The sequence below is a fragment of the Dreissena polymorpha genome, chromosome 9 (assembly GCF_020536995.1).
Source record: "Dreissena polymorpha isolate Duluth1 chromosome 9, UMN_Dpol_1.0, whole genome shotgun sequence".
Taxonomy (NCBI): domain Eukaryota; kingdom Metazoa; phylum Mollusca; class Bivalvia; order Myida; family Dreissenidae; genus Dreissena; species Dreissena polymorpha.
This window is the reverse complement of record NC_068363.1, coordinates 37104960-37128049: the sequence shown is the minus strand read 5'-3', so window position 1 is coordinate 37128049 and position 23090 is coordinate 37104960. Positions and strand designations below refer to the sequence as shown.

Here is a 23090-nt window from a genome sequence, read left to right as displayed (position 1 = left end):
GAATATCTTGCCACAAATGTAAGCCATCATAAGGTGACATGTCAGTGTTTTTTTTTCATTCAAAGTCGGGTCCGGTAATTGGAGCCATTCCCAATTGAAAATAGTATATGTATATTTTTTTTTAGATCTCAATATTTTGTTCATCTCCCATCCCTATAAGTTCAACCTTAGTAAATATAATACTGGGCACACTTGTATCCTCAATTTTGAAGCATTTTGTTAGCAAAACAACAACACAAATTTCCCAATTTTAGTCAAAACGCCACGAATTTTCCCAATCCTAAGGGACCCGGCCCCTTCCCAAAACGGTGAAAATAAACACTGCATGTTATGTGTATAACCATCTTCTTACCTCAAAGGTCAAGGTCACACTTAGAGGTCAGAAGTCTATTTTGGTCATAAAAAAGCTTGTTTTTTTTACGTTAGTGTAGTTTTGAGACAAATTCAGATGTGGGGGCATCTGTGGCTAATCGACACATTTCTTGTAAAATCATCCACTAAACCTCATTGCAACTGCTGTTGTTTGCCCCAAAGGTTCCTTTTGTTGCATAAAAAGATTATTTATTTTAACTTTATTCACAATTTGCTTTCGGTTGGTGCCTATATTTAACCTCCTATAAATAAGTTTTAACAGCCCTTGGCGTATGGCTATGAGTGATGCAATTATTCCTTTACCAAACAATTGCGCATTGTTAGTGTCTCTTGCATTCCCAAATTATTCTGTATTCTAAAATTAAATATTGGCTTTGACTTCTTTCACTCAAAAGGTGGTACAAATCCCACGGTGTGTGAAGTTTGAATGGCATGAATGTGACATAGGGTTGTTTATTGGAGATCTGCCTGATAATGACTTTAATTTCTTGTCAATCTGAATGCCTCCCATATCTAACCATAATTATACATATAGTGTAATTATTTTCAATATAATTTCAGAAGAGTTGAAAATGATTTAGCACTGGTGTTAGATCACAAGGCCTTAAAATGACCTTTTCACCATTTCACCTTCAGTCAACATGATTATATTTTTCTTTAACATTTAAATTGCAATTGGATGTGCTTGACAATACAGTTATTTTATCAGGGTTCATTAGCATGAATAAAGACTCAAATACAAAATATGTATTGATATTGCCAAACTATTTGTTTACCTGAAAGACCTTCAGGTTGGTATAAGATGAGAGACATGATAGCTAACCAAGATTTTTATGAGTGAGGCCAAACAATAGGATTATATAATAAGTTCTAATTTGTTTCTAATTTTCTAAACTAACAAGAACATATTTGAATCATATGTATTCAATTAAAAAACATCTTTGATTGTCACCAGACCTCTGACGTAAACATAACACATACGTTTTTAACACTTAAAGGGATCTTTTCACGCTTTGGTAAATTGAAAAAAGTTGTTTAAGATTCGCACATTTTCGTTTTAGTTATGATATTTGTGAGGAAACAGTAATACTGAACATTTACCATGGTCTAATATAGCCATTATATGCATCTTATGACGATTTTAAAACCTAAAAATTATAAAGCGTTGCAACGCGAAACGATTGAATAATTTGGAGAGTTCTGTTTTTGTCGTTAAATTTTGTGAAACTACGAAGATTGCTTATATAAGGTATAAAATACGTCAAGCGTGTGTACTCGGCGGAATAGCTCAGTAGGCTAAAGTGTTTTTACTTCAGGACTCTGGCAGGACTCCAGGGGTCACTGGTTCGAAACCTGCTCCGGGCATTGTTCTTTTCCTTTTTTAAATTTTATTCTTGATTTTTTACTGGAGCTTTTACGATCCAATGTTTACATTTATCAATATAAAGCATTTAATGAATAAGTTAAAAAATGCCAAAATCTGTGAAAAGGCCCCTTTAAATAACAATCGATTGGTTATGAACATCCTCATAAAAGTTTTTTTGCAAACTGTTCTGTTTGTAACTAATTGTTGAGTCTGACTGTTGATTTATTTATTCACACAAAGGGAGCTCTATGAGTTGCGTTCTGAGAAAACTGGGCATAATGCATGTGCGTAAAGTGTTGTCCCAGATTAAGGGACGACACTTTCCGCCTAAATTGGATTTTTGCTAAGAAGAGACTTCATTTAAACGAAAAATGTCATAAAAGCAGAAAGTGTCGTCCCTGATTAGCCTGTGCGGACTGCACAGGCTAATCTGGGACAACACTTTACATACATGCATTATGCCCAGTTTTCTCAGAACACGACTCATATTATTTCCAGTGTTTAAAACCAATATTTGTTTTTCAATTTTTGGGACAACCTGGTGGGCCATTTGGATGGTATATTGTATGAAAATAGGCATGAGTACACGTTTATTTTCTACCCTGTTATAAAACAGAATCAATTGCTATGCTTCATGCATGCTTGATAAGATTATGTTAAAACTTAATTAAAATTGCTGTGATTAATTAAAAGGGCCCTACAAATATCTCGGTTAACTCAACCAGTGTTAATCGGACACAAAACTTTTTGGAAATGTTTATAAGGATAAAACAAAACCTAAGTAAATAAACAGCAATATTCCACCAGGCAGTATCAGAGGGGGTAATCACGTGACAAACAAGATGGCGACGTACATTCCGAGTCAGGAATTTTTCTTTCTCTTATACCCTTTATTACTTGTATTATTATTATTTATTCTGCCCCCTTTCCAGCCATATTAATTACTCGGTGCAAAATTTCTTAGCAAGATGACCTAATTTGGGCTCCACTAAGAAAATTTGCACCGAGTAAAGTCGAGATATAAAGCGAATTTAAATACGAAATAAATGCTAATCACCTTTTTACTAATATGGCTGGAAAGTGAGCGTCATTTAAAAAATAAACAGAAGTAAATAAGGGTATAAAACAGCGAAAAATAACTGTCACGGTATGGACGTCGCCATCTTGACTATCATATGATTAACCCCTCTGAATATAGAGTTAAGGCCTTTGAATTATAGTCTTTTGTAAACATTTGTTGGTAAATTTTGTCCAGAGGATATCTAAAAAGCTAAAAAAAACTTGAAACTTAAGTAGGTAAATCTCCTATTGTGCATTGGACAAGAACCATAATGATTACTCTTGCTCCTCTAGATTTATTGCCCTTTGTTATTTTTTGTCTTGCTTCCATATTTTTTTGTAATTTCCATTTGTTATTTTTTTGCATATAAATTTTGTCCTGATCATAACTTGATATCTAAAAACTGTAGGAAGATCAATTGAGGGTCTCTGCATTTCACAATAATTCCCCTCTGTTTGTAAAGCAATTGGCCTTCTGTTCATTGTGAACTTATTTTTAGTTGGTCACTTAGCGACCAGCTAATGTCGTTGCTCAAAATTCAAGTTGGTTTGCCTTATTTATGGAGAGCCTACTAACCCCACACACGCCGTATCCGCACGAGAAAGAGTTGTATAATTTATGCAACAGGTTTTAGTTCTCCAACTATATTCATTCACAAATGGAAACATTATATGAATATCTTGTTAATTGTAATAGTTTCGAACGGAGCTTATATAGAAAAGAATCAATAAACAATGATTGTATTATATAAGTGTCGCGGAAGAGATTGTTTATGAATCATTAAAATAGTCCACTTTCTGCTGCGTCTCTGCGACGTAGTATTTTGGCTCAGCTCATTCATAAATCTGAGGCTTAGTATTAATAGATGCGGCTGCCGATAAACAAGGGAGAGTACAATTGCACGGCAATCTCCACGCAGAGTTGTTGTTCCTTGCTCTCACATACACCTCAATGACGTAGTACAGGTCATATATAATCTTAGGCTATTAATAGATTTGGGAAAACAAAGCAAATATATACGCTTGTTTATATTCTCAATTTATAAAACGTTGAACATGAGTTCAATAATAACATCAGCGATACGATAGACAACAACAAAAATGCTTCATAATCGCTAAAACCGAATATAACAAACAATTAATTAAAATAATAATACGAATGGTCTGTTTCGTAACCTCGTTCATGCTTCTACAGCGGGGATTTCCTTGGAAACGTTCTTTTGTTCTCAACAGATATCGGCGCTCTTTTGTATTTACGGATGCTAGCAACGCATTAGTAGAAGGTTATTAGAAGGTTAAGCTTGTTTATATTCACAGTTCTCAATTTATAAACCTTTGGACATGAGTTCACCAATTACTACAGGCATACTTTAGACATCCTCAAAAATGCTTTATAATCGCTAAAACCGAAATCAACTAAATAGAACAAGAAACATCTTTTTAAAAAGTAGTCTGCGTATACACAGACTTGGAAATAAACTTTGCAATTTACTTTTCTAAATAAATAAATAAAAAGAAAACAAAAGTTTAACTATTGTGGGTTTTTTTTCACTTGTATGTTGCATATTCAACGCATGAAATGTGTGTTAGCATTGTCAACGCACACATTAGTGTAAGCAAATACCTATAGAATATAATGTAATCTATAGGTCTTTGGTGTAAGTAGATAAAAAATATACTACGGGAGTGCACATCATATGTGTCCTCACATGCCTTATTATGAGTATATTTCTTCACTATCGAAAAAAAGTATGTTAATATTTTATTTAAACGCAGTTTTTCAACACATTTAAATCACACCTTCATAGCCGCGTCATTCGAAAATGGGTCTTATACGTTTCGGCCAGCATTTGTTAAACCCAACATGTGCATTTGCGCAGTCAGGTCAGAGGCAATGCTGTTCGCTATAAAATCACTCAATATGTTATGATATCATTATGTATCTCCTGACCAGACTGAGAGATGCGCAGGCTGGGTGGGCTATATATATGATGGGCGCATATGAAATAAGACCCATTTTCGCATGACGAGGGTCATTAAAAATCTCATTGCGAATTGTAAATGGCACATTTGAGCACAATGCTTTTCGATACAAAATTGAATTCAAAATGGAAAACTTGTCAATAATGGCAGCCTATCTAGACGTTCAGGAACGATTTCCAGACGTGCTGACCAAGTACGGCAAACATTGTGGTTGGATAATTAAACGATTTCCTCTTATCAGGACAATACTATTTTGGTAATGATTGTTTTCTCATCTTGAAAGCAAAACTGAAATTCTGCGAGATGGATTTTAACGCATAATTGTAACTGGGCCACAATTTGTGTCGTTTAAACATACAGAGAGTATCCGGCATTCCTTACACTGAACAGTTCTACATCCTGTGCACTGAGCACAGACACAGTGATGCAGCCAAAGTTCAGAGGTTGTATCTCGAATCAGCCTATGAAATATTCGAAAATATTCATGCGTGTCTGTTGGCGTTATGTAAAAGTCAGTATTAGTGCTCTATACCTATGTTTAGGTCAGAGTTGTTGACAATGTGTGAACTGCTCGGGTAACAAGTAATGCATAAACAACAATGTACGGGTCAATAGGGCTGTCTTTATGACTACCTAATTCGTGAGTAAAAAGAATTGCTTGCAGATTTATTTTTTATTTATTTTCATCAATTTTCTTATTGTTTATTTTGAATTTGTATATGGTGTCAAAAATCAAAAGTTTTGTACAGGGAATTTTCATCATGAAATTATATTTTTAGTGAGATAGGTATGCGATATTCCAACAATATTCATTTAATATGATGGTGATTGCAAATTGTCTTTATATTCAGTTCTATTTTTTCATCATACTTTATCCAACATCCAAAAAGAGCCATGTTGTTGTTATTTTGTCTAAGTTATCTCTATGAAATAAATAGGATGACAAAAAGTGCACACAAAGCCTGACCTGTGCGTTATGACACACTTTTGATAAATATAAATGGCGGGTGTTCATCGCAAACTTGCGATTATTTTGAAGAAATGAATTGCGTCTAAAATTTTGCAATAGCGAACAACTTCAGTGCCTTCAGCGCTTTGATTTTATTATACAATGAACAAAGTCTTGTTACTTAAAACCTATGGCTTTTCATTGGTCAGTTGGTTTTAATTTGATGATAATGAAAATAGCCTTCCTACCTGATGCGAGTGTACAAACAATATAGATTAATAAAAACAACAACAACAACCCAAATTTCATTTCCATTGGCCTTCATCAGCTCATATAAATTTGATTTGTCATTATCAATATTCAATAACAGGTGTTTTATGTTAAAATTATAGATTTGAGATAATCCTTAAAGGTTACAACTAAAATGTGTTTTGTGTAAACTTTGATATTCAGAATATAAATATGACAGTTTTGCTGAAGCAATATTATGGACCAGATATCATTGTTAAGTAAAAGTTCAGAGATATTATCACCCCAATGGTTTGTGATGTTCCACAAAACTATATTTTTTACACCAGATAATATTTTACAAGCTGACATTGGCCAATCAATTATAGAGACATTCTGAAAAAAAATTCACTGGTATAAAAAATAATGCAAATACGTCTTTTCCTTTGGATATTGATCTACATTTCAATGGTTTAAAATAAATCTTCACTGTGTTTTGCAAGCATTTATTTGTATTTGGTCTCTTTGTTTTGTTTTATAATACTTAGCATGTGGGAGTGATATAGATTTATTGAACGTTTTCCATGCATTAAGCATTATGTTCAAAGTAAATTGACAAACAACTGTCAACATGCAAAGCTGCCATGATTAATTGTTCATGCTATCATGGAATTGGTTTAACCCCTTTCCCACTCAAAGGCAAAGCGAAATGGCTATGTGCAAACAGCATAAGACCAGAACAGCCTGCAAGTAACTCGCATTCTGTTAAGATTTTATGCTGTTTGCTGCTCATCAGTATCTAAGTGTTGGGAATGAAGCATGTAAAACTTGAATCTAGTAAGAAAAGACTTAAATTAAATTTAAATTTCTTAGGGACTTCAAACATGTCAAAATACGTATTTAAGTGGTAAAGGGTTAACTTACATTCGTTTGTAGCTTACTATACACCAGATTAGCTATTACCGACTATTTAAAGTTTACGTGCAACATCTTCTTATCACTGTTTCTACTAAAGCTATTCAATTCAAACTTCACACATATGTCCGGGGTTATTGTCTGAAGTAAGTTCCATAACTCAAACCTTCAATTTAGCAGCATTATGACCCTTTGTACTTGAAAAATTAGTAAAGATTAATATGCAACATAAACATATCACTATTTCTACCGCAGATTTTCAATTCATACATGTATACTTTTCACCATAAAAAAGTATTTGTGGTCATCATATCAAAAGACCGACGCAAAATGTACTTGATAATCTCAAAGCAGAAGAATAGTTTAGTGTGCCGTTGTGGGGCAGAACTTGTTCAGTTGATACTATATACATTCAATACTTTATCTGATTTTGGGGAAAGGGCCTGGCCTTGTTTGTGGGGAAAAAAAATCACGCGAAAAGCCGGATTTTGGGGAAAATAAGGAAAGTCTTAAATTATCAATTTAACATATTTTACTGTTTTTAAAACAAATTCAAGGCAACAGATAATTTAATTATGCAATATTTTTCTATTTTCTACTCTGGATCAGGTTAACTTATATAATTAAAGGTTTAAAAAAAAATATTTTATTTTAGATACATATCATTGTTTTGGGGAAAATCTCTGTAAGAGGGGAAAAATTTGTCTTTGGAAAAGGGCCGAAATTCAGCGGGTCTCAAAGAAGGAAAAAAAAACCTGTGCAGTATCGTTGAAATAATGAATTTGAACATGATAACTATGAATATTTTTATTCATAAGAATTTGAATAATGTAAATTATCATGAACTGTTTCTGTTTAAGTAGAATTTTTTTTTTTAACAATCAATGTGATAAAAATAATCGATACTTTTAGTTAGATCACATGGATATTTCTACTCCTGGGTCCTGGATATTTTACACATTAAAATTACTAAAAATCCTGAGTTTCTACTCAAATTAATCAAAAGCATATGCAGGGATTAATAGTTTTGAAATCTGGAAAATCGATGAGAAAAAAAACAACATGCGAAATGTGTTTTGACAATGTCTTTCAAAATGTTCACTCTACTGGTACCTGCATTATCCACTGCTTAAATAAATGCAGCATATAACCTGCAGGTAAACAGATACAAGGCTAGCAAAATCAATGCATTACAAAAGAAAAATTAACATAAAGAAGCAATTGATAACGCATCTTTATGAGGTGCACAATGTAAGTAATTAATAGATGAATTTACAAGACAATCAACAGACATGATAAGCGCTAATTAGATGGACAAGTATACTCATTATGATTAGTTTGGTGTTTTTATTGTTGGTTATTTTCAAAATTTAATTTGACTTAAAAAATTTGGGACCCATAATTTTTAACCAGGTTTTCGAAGGAAAAAACTGGTTATTAGATTGGCAAATGTCGGCGGGCCGCCGGGCTGGCGGGCGGGCGGAACAAGCTTGTCCGGGCCATAACTTTGTCGTTCATTGTTAGATTTTTAAAATCATTTGGCACATTTGTTCACCACCATTGGACGGTGTGTCGCTTTAAAGAATTACGTCGATATCTCCAAGGTCAAGGTCGCCATGACTAAAAATAGATTGATTTTGAAACAAGGGGGGTAACTTTGAACAATCAGTAACAATTCACATTTTGAGTGGTCTCCCTTTATCAGACTTTTTTTCAATTTGAAATCAAGGTCACCACGAGTAAAAATAGATTGAATTTGAAACAAGAGGGGTAACAATGCACATTTTGAATTGTCTCCCTTTATCAGACTTTAAAAAAAAAATGAAAACCTGGTTTTGTGACAATTTTGTCCCTTATCTTTTTTTTTTAACAACAGTGTTTGAAACATATGCTGCTCCTTAGGACCAAGCTTCTCAATTCATAAACATATTGCTGATATCATATACACATGTAAAATATGGTATATGTTATAAACATTTGTTAATGCTATTATTATGGATATGAAATTGCAATGTTTTTATGTCCCCCACCACTATAGTGAGGGACATATTGTTTTTGCCCTGTCTGTCTGTTGGTCTGTTGGTTTGTTTGCGCCAACTTTAACATTTTGCAATAACTTTTGCTATATTGAAGATAGCAACTTCATATTTGGCATGCATGTTTATCTCATAGAGCTGAACATTTTGAGTGGTAAAAGGTCAAGGTCATCCTTCAAGGTCAAAGGCTAAAAAAACTAAATCAAAGCGGTGCAGAAGGGGACATAAAGTTTCTGACAAACACCTGTCTTGTTTTCATAACAGATTTACCTACTACAAGTAGATTACCGGTAACTTTTTCAACTGAACTGTAAGGACGTTAATCAACAAAATATTGATTTGTTGTCTTCTCTCCAATCAGTAAATGTTTACACTGGTGATTACATTTGGGGAGTTTTATTACGAGTGTGGATAATTGGAAATTAATGCTTACATTTTGATAAGCTGTTTACATCAAAAGCCACTTTGCCTTCAAAGTTCTGCTTTTGAATACAATTAATTTTCAATGAAAACCTAGGACATTACAAAGGTTGACGAGTTTTAGGTTGTATGTTCCAGAAAAGAAATGTAAAGAGTTTTATTTATTTACCTTTTAATTTGAATCGTAATCATAGTTTAAAATTGCAAGGAAGACTTTTTTGGAACTAAGAATGTTATCGTATTCTGTTATATTGGAAGAGAGCCCACTAAAAATAACACCCATGTTCAAAATAAGATATTAACCATTTGCATGCTGGGTAATTTGTCTTCTGCTAAAATGTCGTCTGCTGAATTTCTAAAATAAGCATTTTCTTCATTTTTTTCAAAGAATACTATCAGAATAGCAAACAGTTTGGATCCAGATGAGACGCCACGTTCTGTGGCGTCTCATCTGGATCCAAACTGTTTGCAAAGGCCTTTAAAATTCGGCTCCAGCGCTTTAAGGGTTAATAAAAATCATCTTTCTCTATTGTGAAAACACTCATACTTTATTCTCATCTGTGCTAGTGGGTTTTTTTTTAAATTGTGTTGTTGACATTTTAGAACAACTACATTAAGGACAACAACCATACACCTGTGATGGATTTGATGATACCCCTGCATGAAGAAGTTGTAAGGGAGGGGTTATTCTGCTTTACGTCTGTCCATCTTATCTTTTGTTAATTTGTGTGCTTAGATTTTGTCAGGATCTTATCTCAATAAGTAATGTGTGCTGGTATTCTTGGTTAATCCAGACTGACATGTTTCATCTTAAATGAATTATGCTTCCTAAAAAGCTTTGATTCTCCATGGATGAGGTCTTTAACTCTTTCAGTGCTGGAACCGAATTTTGAAGGCCTTTGCAAACAGTTTGGATCCAGATGAGACGCCACAGAACGTGGCGTCTCATCAGGATCCAAACTGTTGTTTTTTATACGCCCGTATAAAATACGGGACGTATTATGTGAAACCCCTTGGCGGCGGGCGGGCGGGCGGGCGGCGGGCGGCGGGCGGCGGGCGGAAGGCATCACTTTGTCCGGACTCTAATTCAAATTGTATTCATCCGATCTTCACCAAACTTGGTCAGCAGTTGCATCTAGTTGATATCTAGGCCAAGTTCGAATATGGGTCATGCCGGGTCAAAAACTAGGTCATAGGGTCAATAAGTGCATTTTCAAAGGGGCCACTTTGTCCGGACTCTATTTCAAATTGTATTCATCCGATCTTCACCAAACTTGGTCAGCAGTTGTATCTAGTTGATATCTAGGCCAAGTTCGAATATGGGTCATGCCGGGTCAAAAACTAGGTCATAGGGTCAATAAGTGCATTTTCAAAGGGGCCACTTTGTCCGGACTCTATTTCAAATTGTATTCATCCGATCTTCACCAAACTTGGTCAGCAGTTGCATCTAGTTGATATATAGGCCAAGTTCGAATATGGGTCATGCCGGGTCAAAAACTAGGTCATAGGGTCAATTAGTGCATTTTCAACGGCGCCACTTTGTCCGGACTCTAATTCAAATTGTATTCATCCGATCTTCACCAAATTTGGTCAGAAGTTGTGTCTAGATGATATGTAGGTCAAGTTCAAATATGGGTCATGCCGGGTCAAAAACTAGGTCACGAGGTTACTTAGTGCATTTCAAGCATTTAGCATGGTGTCCGCTCTCTAATTGAAGTAGTTTTCATCTGATCTTCACCTAATTTGGTCAGAAGTTGTGTCTAGATGATATGTAGGTCAAGTTCGAACATGGGTCATGCCGGGTCAAAAACGAGGTCACATAGTGCATTTCAAGCATTAAGCATGTTGTCCGCTCTTTAATTGAAGTAGTTTTCATCTGATCTTCACCAAATTTAGTCAGATGTTACATCTAAGTGATATCTAGGTCAAGTTCAAATATGGGTCATGCCGGGTCAATAACTAGGTCTTGAGGACACTTTCAAGCATTGAGCATGGTGTCCAAAACCTTCGAACGGGCGTATCTTGTGACAGTTTGGCACTCTTGTTTCTGATAGTATTCTTTGAAAAAAATCTAAGAAAATGCTAATTTTAGAAATTCAGCAGACGACATTTTAGCAGACGAAAAATTTCCCAGCATGCCAATGGTTAACAAAATCAACACACCCACATCACCTGACTTGGTTTTGACCTTTACATTTACTTCTTTTCAGACTTTAAACTTGTTCAGAAGGTCCGATTTCTTGATTAACCCAATTAATATGATGTGTTATGTCTACCGTCATATACTGCTTGCTGCAAAGCTTTGATACTTGCACAGATGTTATATATGATTACTCAACATATTCCTTTCACCTGACCTCATTTTCACCTCGATATTGACCAACTTTTGTACTTTAAATATTTATAACAAGGTTCAAACTCTTGTCAACCCAAATTGACCAATCACTTAAATAATATAAAAAATTGATACATCAATTCAATACCCAGCACACTTAGATCATCTGACCTCATTTGACCTTGATGTTTACCAAATTAGGGACTAGTTCAAATGGGAAAAAGAATCAATAATGGCTACCACATGGGGGCTGCATTTTTTAAAGAACGCAATGTCCTGTTTTTTTTATATTAAAATGCACAAAACTTTAAGTGGTTTGATTTGAATTTTCAGTGATACCAACTCAATACAGCATATTTTTGAAGATTCCAAACAGAACGTGATGTACCTTTTGTGTGCATTACAGCAATTCATGCATATTATCTTTGATTAGATTTATCTTTCTTTTTTTCTTTTTTTTTTTGATAACCATCTGTATAATAAGGATATTATCAAATATTTAAACCATTGGCTTGGTTCATTGACATTATAAACCAAGTTTGTTAGCATTACATGTGCTGGTTGGAATTGCAGTGTCAGAATTACAATTTGGCAGCGGGATAAGATCTCAGATTAAATATTGTCTGCAGATTGATTGAGATTAATAGTCCGGTTTTACACAGTCAAATTATACCTGCTGTAACAATGTGTTGGCGATAATCAATCTCTGAGCATTGGAATAATTATTGTGAAACTTAATATTATTATTGTGAAACTAAACATGAAGGATTATACCATTAACGATGGGTCGAAGCATCTGTCCATTTTGTAAGAAACACCATTTATTTGTAAATGCAGTTCTTGATAAAAGCACAACTAATTATCAATACTGAGTTGACATTAGCTAATATATTATTCATCATTCCGAAGGCAACTATATAATAAAATTTCCAGTTTTACTGTATTCTTTTGCTTATAAATGAACAAGAAATATCTTTAAAAAAGATATACGGCGTTGATAGTTCAATGAATGAGATCAAGGATAGCGAATGTCTTTTTTCTGTGCAGTTCTTAGCTGCATCACACGCAGTACGGGATGTTACGCGGAGTTTTCGCGGCTTGTTTTACATTTTTACATATTGCTGGTCATAAACCTATAGATACAAAACAGAAAACCAAAAGAAGAATGGAAGTGAAATTAAAACATACGAGTCAACCGGCCACACGAGAAGTATCCGTATTTATAGGCGCGTTCTTCGAACAAACCTGTTTTAGTGGTTTGATTCGATTATTAACAGTATCGATAATCATCGCGCTCATGCTTAATACATTGGTCAATATGGTGGAATAATTATTGTTAAATTAATCAAAAATAATATTTATCATTGTTTTGTTGAAAACACATTAAGAATCTACATATTTCTGGTCTAAAGAAAATTCCAGGTCACCTAGTTCACGGATAGCATATTTATTATATAACTATTATTTTACTGGCCGCGAACTCCGGAGATGACCTGTATATAAACTCTGACATTCATACACTGGCCGCGAATTGACCCGGGTTGAAATGCAATGTATTAAAGTGAGGCCTCGCTTCCACTGCTCTTTATACTTTTACATGTTAACATGTTGACAAGAATATGGAAGTAAGTACTAAATATGAGAACATAGCCTTTAAATATAAACGCGTTGCGCTGGTAATTCTCTGAAAATAAAAGGTGTACGCACAAACTGTATTTATGTCGAGAATTGAGTGTAAAACTGTTCTATCTATTAAGCCTTTTCATTAGAAATAAAATTGTTTCATGCAGTAAAACAGTGTTACAAAGACGCGGATATGTTTCCAATGTTCTGGTGGAATACTCAAATCAGCCAATGGAATAAATGAAGTGTATTCATTCGTACCTAGCCGCGGGAAATTTTATTTGAATTTTATTGGACACTTACAAAGGTCAGGAGAGGTGAAAAGCTGGCTTAATTCAGCTTACGCCGAAAAAAGTGTTAAGTACATCATAGAATTGTAGATAATGTTGAAAGCAAGTACAAATTACTAGGACTGTTTCTTTTGAGGGCATTCATTCATATGAACGAACCGAAAGTTGTGTTTTAAACTGTGGGTAAAATCAATGTTAATTAAGGGCTATTGGACCAGTTATGGTGATTACACAACAAGTAATATGTTTGAAAACTTGTCCACAAATCGACCATTAAAACCATTTGTGAAAAAAAAAAGATTCAATGGCCTTGTTTTTATTTTATTTGCACTCATGCAACGTGCACTTTTACATTAAAAGTCCTTAATTTCTAAAAGTGTTGAAACTAAATATAATCACTGATAAATGTTGAAACAGGCAAATTTTGTTTAGTTTGTAAGCGTACATTTTTCAAAATTTCTCGTAGTTATGGAATTTTGCCAATCTTCTTAAATGTACTTCTCTTTATGTTTTCATAATAAAACAACATTAAAATTTACACCAAAAAGTTCCGGAATATATTACATATTGTGTTATACATCACAATTTCTGCTTAATTGGGTACTACCAGTGATTGGGTTGAAATATAAGTTGAAATATAAATCAGTTCCAACACCCCTTAATAGGAGCTAGAGGAGGTACTAATTAGCTGAAATCAGGCTATTGGGTCTCTATAATTGTTTCGTACCTTGGTAGATGAAAGTGAGTTGTCAATTATTCATGTTGCTTTGCCTACCTAAATTGCCAGTATTATTGGAACTTAGTTTTGAAAGCTGGGAAACTAGTGGCAGAAAGTGGCCCAAAGATAGTATGGGAATTTAAGGATTATTTTTATTAAAAGAAAACTGAAAAAATAATTTATCGATGGAAATTGATTGCACAAATGCAGATTTTACTTATGATAAGTATTCAAATTTTTTAAGCATTATTGTGATTGTGAAACTAAAAATCATTATTTTAAAGTCTTATCTTAAACCTCAAGTTAAAGAATTATGCTTTATGTGAAATGTGATGATAATTTTTGTTTCTTTTTTTATTGTTAATATTATAAAAAAATATCAATCATGGAATGGTGTTATAATAGCTTTGCACACATATAGCAGTGGCAGAAAACATCCAAATTAGCTTCACTTTGGGAATACAGTGCTTTGTGCATGTGAGTAAAGTGTCCTCCCAGATTATCAGCAACCACACTTTCCGTCTAGACTGGAATTGTTTTGCAAGAGACTTCCTTTAATTTAAACTACAAACTCCATTAAAGCAGAAAGGTCGTCCCTGATTAACATGTGCATAGGCTCATCTGGGACGACACTTTACTTACACCCATTAACCCTTTCCCACTAAGAAGCAAAGTGAAAATAGGTATGTGCAAACAGCATAAAACTAGAACAGCCTGCGAGTAACGCGCAGTTTGTTCAGGTTTTATGCTGTTTGCTGTTCATTAGTATCTATGGGTTGGAAATGAAGCTTTTAAAACTTATATCTAGTAAGAAAGGTCTTGAATTAAATTTAACTTTCTTTGGGAATACAAATGCGTAAAATTACAGATCTTAGTAGGAAAAGGTTAAGCACCATTTTCCCAAATCAAGGCTCACCTTTTGACAACATTCTCTTGCAGGCTCAACTCTGCGGGGTCATCTCGGCAGTACCAGTCCACGGCAGGATCCAGCAAGAAGAAGGCCAATGATCCATCACGCTCCGTGAAGTCATTCGACAAAAGTGCAACCAGAGAGAGGACTAGATTGCTGGTATGTCCATGAAAGGGTTTAATTTGTTTACTGCATGGCTCCTCTCATTCCAGCTGTCGTTACAGATCTTGTGATAGTTTTCAATTTAAATATGCCTCGCTCTGAAAAAACAGGGTTTAACCCTTTACCACTTAGATACTTATTTTGACGCATTTGCATTCCCTTACAAGTTAAAGTTACATATTATTCAAGATTCAAATTTTAACGGCTTCATTTCCAACCCTTAGATACTGATGAGCAGCAAACAGCATAGAACCTGAACAGACAGCATGCTACTCGCAGGCTGTTCTGGTATTATGCTGTTTGCACATAGCCATTTTCACTTGGCTTCTGAGTGGGAAAGGGTTAATGCATAGGAGTAAAGTGTTGTCGCAGATAAGCTAGTGCAGTCAGGGATGACACTTTCCGTCGCAACTGGATTTTGTATAGAAGAGACTTCCTTAACCCATTTATGCCTAGTGTCTAGACAAAAGGCCTTGGTTAACAGCGTAGACCCAGATGAGACGCCGCATGATGCTGCGTCTCATCTGGGTCTACGCTGTTTGCTTAAAGGAATTTCTGTAAGGAATATTCTACATATAGAAATAAATTTATCCCATCATCAGACGTGCATTGTCGAAATAAACCACTGTGGAATAAATTTTTCTTTATTTCGGCAGTGCTGAAATATAGCTGTCACGCGCGGCGGAGAATGGTCATATTACTCGGAATCAACTATAGAGTAATCATTTTTAGTAAACTCGAATCAGATTCAACAAAACAAACAATTTGATACCAAGATGTAATATATTTTTAACAAATTATGCAACTCAAAAAGCAAAAAAAACATTATTTACAAATATTAAGTGCGCGTACTCGTGACGTCATTATTAACACCTCATACGACACAATGCATGTTCTTTCCGGGTTCTTTCACGCTAATGTTGCAGTTGTTTAGTGTGTGTTTTTCATTATTTAATTAAAATCGGGGACGTAGAGGCATGATAAACAGAAAAACAGGATTGTTACTGCTCTTTTTGTAATATATAAGGCTCGGCACGATTAAAATAATAAAACAATGTTTGCTTAAAATAACTTTGGGACTTTCCGTGTAGTTCGATTTGCCTATTCTATTTTTAAAGAAATAATTTACGACTAAGAAAATTGATGGGATAAATCGAATACTAGGTCGGTGCCGAATAAAGCAAAGTTTATTTTGCTCGGCACGAAAATCTGAACCACTCGCCAAGGCTCGTGGTTCAGATTTTCTAAGCCTCGCAAAATAAACTTTGCTTTATTCGGCACCGACCTAGTATTCTCTATATACTAGACATCCTTAATTTTGGAAATAAACTGATCCAATTTAGAAGGATGAGAGAGTCCACTAGGCATAAATGGGTTAAACTTGTTTCCACTAATATCACAAAAAAGAAGGGCAGGTAGGTTGGTTGAACTGCTTTTTTGTGTACGTAATATTAAACAAATGTCACTTTTCCCATGGCCCTTTAATAATTTCATGGTCAGTGATACATATGATAAAAATCATTTTCAATGTATGTTATAATAATAATTTCAATGTGCAAAAAATCATCATGTCCGATAAACTTAATCAATTTGTTCTGAGAATTTGTTCTATAAATATTAAACCTAAGATCTGATTTGTATTCAGGAGTTTATTGCACTTTATTATGGTTTTTAATTCAAACACTGATAATCTTTCTACAAACATCTCCACTAAGCACATCAAAAGCTTTACAAATCTTGTATTAGGTTCAAGGTTTTACTAGGCTTCAAATTAGAATACGGAACATTTGATGAGCTACCTATGTCATTCACCTTTCGTTGACTGTATTTGTTTGGAACACATTTGGGGATACACATTCAGGTGTGAAATGTCATTTAATTGCTAATTTTGCGTTTTGAAGGTCGTGAATGATTTGGAATTAACAATAATATATTGTTGATAAACCAAGTTTACGGAGACATTAGGGACTATAAGCACCTATGCAATAGCTTTTTCTGAAGCCATTCTAAGGTTTCTGTCTTCAAGGCCCCTTGTTATTTAAAAATCTTATAACAAAAAAATGACTTGTGCATACATTCAAATTTTGTTTGAAATAGAAGGGAATGAATTGTTTATCGCAGTTCAATTTTTGTGTACTTAAGTCAACCGTGTGAGTCATAATATTTTCAATAATAAGTAAGATTGTCAGTAATAAATTTAAGTTTTGCAATTTAAGTGTTCAAAAATATGCAAAGGCCTTTTATGGTATGTATACATGTTTATACATTCGTTGTTAATATTTCTTATTACATGTAGATCAAAATCGTTAAGCGTAGTAAGTTGAATAATAATTTATAATATGCATTTAAAATGAACTTAGACTCACTTTCAATGTGAAATTTCATACAAGATTGTTGAAACTATAGTGTAAACAAAACAACCTAAATTGAAAGAAAATATGCCGGATTTAATATGAAAATGATAAAACATATTTCATATGACTTGTAAATCAGATTGAAATTAATTCATTGCAAAGGGTATACATGTATACATGTTATGATAGAAAATCCACCGCCACCACCCAATAAAAATTGCATTAAAATTATAAAACCCATTCCATTAATTTGTAAAGAAATTGTATTAAAGTGCATCTAACATCAAAAGTATAGACAGGATATGTAGATAATATTTGTTTGCCTTTGGGGTAATACCTAAAATAAAAAAAAATTCAGAGAGGTCGAAAAATATTTTTGTCACTGTCAACAATAATTCAAAGAATTACCATGAAATCAAATACCTTTTATTGTAATTTAATGCATTTCATTATTCTTTTTATATTAATAGCTCTCCAGACATGTAGGCCCATGCTGTTTTCTCATTTATGTGTACTTTATAAAGTAAGTTTAAAAAAAAATCCATTGCCTTGTTGGATTTCAATAAATATTTGACGTAGATTTGAAATTAAATGTGTTGTGGCTGTCAGGGGCTTACCAATATGACTGCTTTAGTTTGTGAAGTCAGAAACAAAGTAACTAGGGTCACAGTCACAAGAAATCAAACACAGATATGTTTTCACTTTGAAAACATATATTTTTGCTACTTAAAATGAAAGACACTTGAGGATGCAGTGTTGTTGTTTTTTTTCCCCATTTTGGGAAGGGGCCGGGTCCCTTTGGATTGACAAAAATCGCATCATTTTGACTAAAATTGGGAAATTAGTGTTGTTGTTGTTTTGCTAAAAAATGCTTCAAAATTGAGAATACAAGTGTTTTCAGTATTATAAGGTTGAACTTATATGGATGGGAGATGAACAAAATATTGAGATCTAAAAAAAAAAAAAAAAAAAAAAATTCCATTGGGAATGGGGCTGAATACCAGACCCGATTTTAAATGAAAAACAAACAAACTGTTAATTGTGAACACTCTCAACACACAAACATCACCTGACCTGATTTTGACCTTAACATTGACATACTTATGGATTTAACCCTTTGCATGCTGGGAAATTTGTCGTCTGCTTAAATGTCGTCTGCTGAATTTCTAAAATTAGCATTTTCTAAGATTTTTTTTCAAAGAATACTATCAGAATAGCAAACAGTTTGGATCCAGATGAGACGCCACGTTCTGTGGCGTCTCATCTGGATCCAAACTGTTTGCAAAGGCCTTTTAAATTCGGTTCCCGCACTGAAAGGGTTAAACTGATACAGAAGGTCCAAATGACATTGACCAACTAAAGGTCAGAATTGTTGGTTAATGTAATATATTCTTGGTTTGTACAAAATAACCTGTTTTGTCTAACATCAATAATTCCAGCAACAAAGCTTTTATAGTTAAATTGACGATTTCTTGGAATGTTATCAACAGGCCCACATTACCTTACTTCATTTTGACCTTGACATTCACATACTTTTGAACTCCTTCGGAAGGTCCAAATTCTTGGTAAACCAAAAATGATGTGATTTATCTAACATCAATACTGCTTGCTTAACCCATTCATGCCTAGCGTCTAGAAAAAAGGCCTTGGAAAACAGCGTAGACCCAAATGATCATGCTGCGTCTTATCAGGGTCTACGCTGTTTGCTTAAAGTAATTTCTGTAAGAAATATTCTAAATATAGAAATAAATATACAAGACATCCCTAATTTTGGAAATAAATTTCTCCATTTTAGAAGGATGGGAGAGTCCACTAAGCATTAATGGGTTAAAAGATTTGATAATTGCATGGCTGTTATCATTGAACACTTTCAACACACCACCATCACCTTACTTGGGTTTCTTCTGGCTTTCTAATCACCACTGTATAAAATAATCTGTATTCAACACTTACCTAGTATATACTACCTTTGCTTTTTTCTGCAAAGGTTTCTGCTCCGTCTGCTGAACAGATGATCGATCCCAACGGTGAGAAGAGCAACGAGAGTCCACAAGGGAAGCGACTGGAAAAGGAGTGGTCTGCCCTGTCACAGTGTCGAGCCTTGAAACGCTCATCTGAGGTATAATCTTCATTTTTGTGTTGTGTAAATGTAGTGGTGGCAAAGTGTCTGTGGTATTAGCCTCGTAATTTAGGTTTAAGCCTCACAATGGGAGCTTTCTCAACATCCGCTCCAAATACAGCAATGTCTTGGTTTTGCCCGATTAAAAAAAAAATTGTTTTTAACAATAATACTTTCTATGACCCTCTTTGAAGAAGGCTGCATTTATCCATCTGCCAGTTTTTCCGTCTAAACATCTGTGCAAAAATTCTTTTACATGCTTTAATTTTAAAATATATAAATGGATTTTTAAATAACTTGGCGCAAATGTTAGCCATCAAAATATTATTATGACGATGTGTCAAGTATAGCATCTGTCTCCCTATCTCATAGGTCAAGATCACACTTAGAGGTCAAAGGTCCATTTAGACCATAAAACACCTTGTCCAGACAACAACTTTGTCATTCTTCATGTAATTTTTAAATAGCTTACCACTTATGACCACTATGTGGAGGCAGAGTGTTCGTGTATCACCTGTCTCCCTTCCTGAAAGGTGAAGGTCATGGTTAGGAATCATAAGTCAAATTAGGTCATACAGCAGAGTGTTTTTTTTAACATTAGTGTTGTTGTGAGACAAAAGTTAAATGTTGGGGCAGCTGTGCCATGGATGCATATCTTGTTTCAATCAAATATTTTTTGTCAAGAGTGTGTGTGAGTGACTGTCTAACATTTGGGAGCTTGTAACACATGTATCTTAAAGAGTTTAACAGCATCGAGTTTAACAAGCTCTTTTCCGTCTCTATCCTTAAAATTTCCACAATGTCATCAGAAGAAGTATACATAAGTTTGGTTCTGGAAAAGCTGAGCCTAATTCAAGTGCGTAAAATGGTGTCTCATAATAGCCTTTGCAATCCACACAGGCTAATCAGGGACAACTCTTTCCGCGTTTATGGTATTTTTCCTTTAAAAGCAGTCTCTTTTTTCCGTAATTCCAGTCAAGGGGGAAAGTGCTGTCCCTGATAAATTTATGACTTTGGACTGCACGGGCTAATCTGAGCCAACTCTCTATGCAATAGCAATTAACCCCATTGAGCAAGGCTCATATATGAGTCATGTTCTGAGAAAGCTGGGCATAATGCATGTGCGTAAAGTGTCATCCCAGATCAGTCCGCACAGGCTAATCAGGGACGACACTTTCCGCCTAAACTTGATTTTCGGTAAGGAGGGACTTCCTTGAAACTAAAATTACCATAAAAGCGGAAAGTGTCGTCCCTGATAAGCCTGTGCGGACTGCACAGGCTAATCTGGGACGACACTTTACGCACATGCATTATACCCAGTTTTATCAGAAAAATTCTCATATAGTAACATTTGTCATGGCGTATTTCAGATTGTCTCCCATCGTGTGGACCGTATGTACTTTATGACAGGCAACAAGCTACGTCTGCAGGCCAAGTACCAGGTGGACGATGGCGACATTCAGCAGCTGAGGGAGCTCCAGCACGCCCGTGATTCCGCACGATCCACACGGTAGGTTACACACTACTGATTGTGCTGTCTTGGTTGTGCATTACACATATATCAATTGAGGCTGTACACCACTGATTTGGCAGTAAGGGTTGCTGAAATGATCATGTTGTTACACTCTATTAATTTAGCTATGTTGGTTGCACACTGCTGATTCGGCAGCTTTGTGTATACCAATGCAGTACTGAGACAATGTCATTGTCCATTTTATTTGTAGATGTAAGTGCTAATGTGTGGGGCTGTAAAGGGCCGTGATGTTAGTCTGTTATGTACTTCAGTTGTTACCATAATAACCTTAAGTTTTTGGACACTCTAAATTTTTGGATACCTCCTTTTTAAGCCAAAAAAATTGACTCTTAATTTTTTAGACATTTGGGTTTAATTTGGTCCTTCATAAATAGTCAGACAGTATATTTTAGAGCGCTATTTTACCAGATTTCTTACCTGCGTTCACTTATCTGGTGACCATTTGATCATGGGTTTTTACCAATGATTGAATGGTCATCAGATTAGTGAAAAATCTTGCATATGAATGCCTGAAAAAAATGGACCATTAAAAGTGTCCACAAAATTGCAGTAATTACAATATCTTCAGTGCCTTTTTATTTGACGTTTCCAGCCTTGCAACCTTAGAATTCTTAATCTTTGTCATCGTTCAAAATTAACGTAAATATATAGTGTCTCAATGGCAAATTTGCATCTTAAAATTACTTTGTTAGTGATGACAAATTGTGCAAAAATACAGACATTTTTTGATAGTTTACTCAGTAATTTTAATTTCCATCCAAACTGTTGCTACCTCACTTACATCTTTTGTAACCGGCATTCAGTATGTTAACAGACCTTTCTGCCTGTAAGATTATAGGGTGAAGCACCTTGTATTCTAGAAGAACAAACATGGCGTCTTTTATGAATATTTAAAATTGCACAGCAAAATTTTTGCAAAGGAACTCCTAAATATATGTTGGAACATATTTTACTAAATAGGGGTTTTGAAATAATCTCTCTTAAATTGATTGCATCATGCCTGGGCACATTCATTAGGATAGAGACTGGTCCATGTCCATGTTTTTCAAAAGTAGCACCAAATCAGGGTCTAGATAATTATACTGAACTATAGTTCCTCAGGTGAGCGTACACAAATTCTGAGGGTCCTCTTGTTGTAAATATGGTGACTGAATGAGAAGCCATTTAGTAAGCTAAAAAAGTTTTTTTCCAGTCCCCTTCATGGTAGAATGTTTATTATTCCTGTTATTATTCTATATTAAATAAATCATGCACTGTTCGCAGAAAACATGCAGCAAAAATAATATTTCACATGCACGATCATATTCCTTTTCATTGCTCTGTTACTTTCTTTAGATGAGCTTGTTTAACCTTCTTCATGTTTTTTTCTATTTCCTGCTTTCCTTACCATACTAAAAAAATTCCTGCTTTGCTTACCATTCTAACAAATTCCTGCTTTTCTTACCATACTAACAATGTCCTGCTTTTCTTACCATACTATTAACAAAGTCCTACTTTTCTTACCATACTGACAATATCCTTTTTTTACATTACTAACAATATCCTGATTTTCTTACCATACTAACACTTTGCTACTTTTCTTACCATACTAACAATTTCCTGCTTTTCTTACCATACTAACAATATCCTGCTTTTCTTACCATACTAACAATTTCCTGCTTTTCTTACCATACTAACAATATCCTGCTTTTCTTACAATACTAACAATATCCTGCTT

The 23090-nt window shown here is 34.5% G+C and overlaps 1 protein-coding gene across 3 annotated transcripts in view; it reads left to right on the top strand.

Moving 5' to 3' along the window:
- The window catches only part of LOC127844731 (uncharacterized), a 45437-nt gene that overhangs the window by 8038 nt on the left and 14309 nt on the right, over nucleotides 1-23090 (top strand). For all 3 annotated transcript variants that reach the window (XM_052375179.1, XM_052375180.1, XM_052375177.1), the window contains exons 4-6: nucleotides 15234-15363; nucleotides 19708-19839; nucleotides 21210-21349. In XM_052375179.1, the coding sequence (XP_052231139.1) occupies nucleotides 15234-15363; nucleotides 19708-19839; nucleotides 21210-21349 (402 nt within the window). The remainder of the gene's footprint in view (nucleotides 1-15233; nucleotides 15364-19707; nucleotides 19840-21209; nucleotides 21350-23090) is intronic.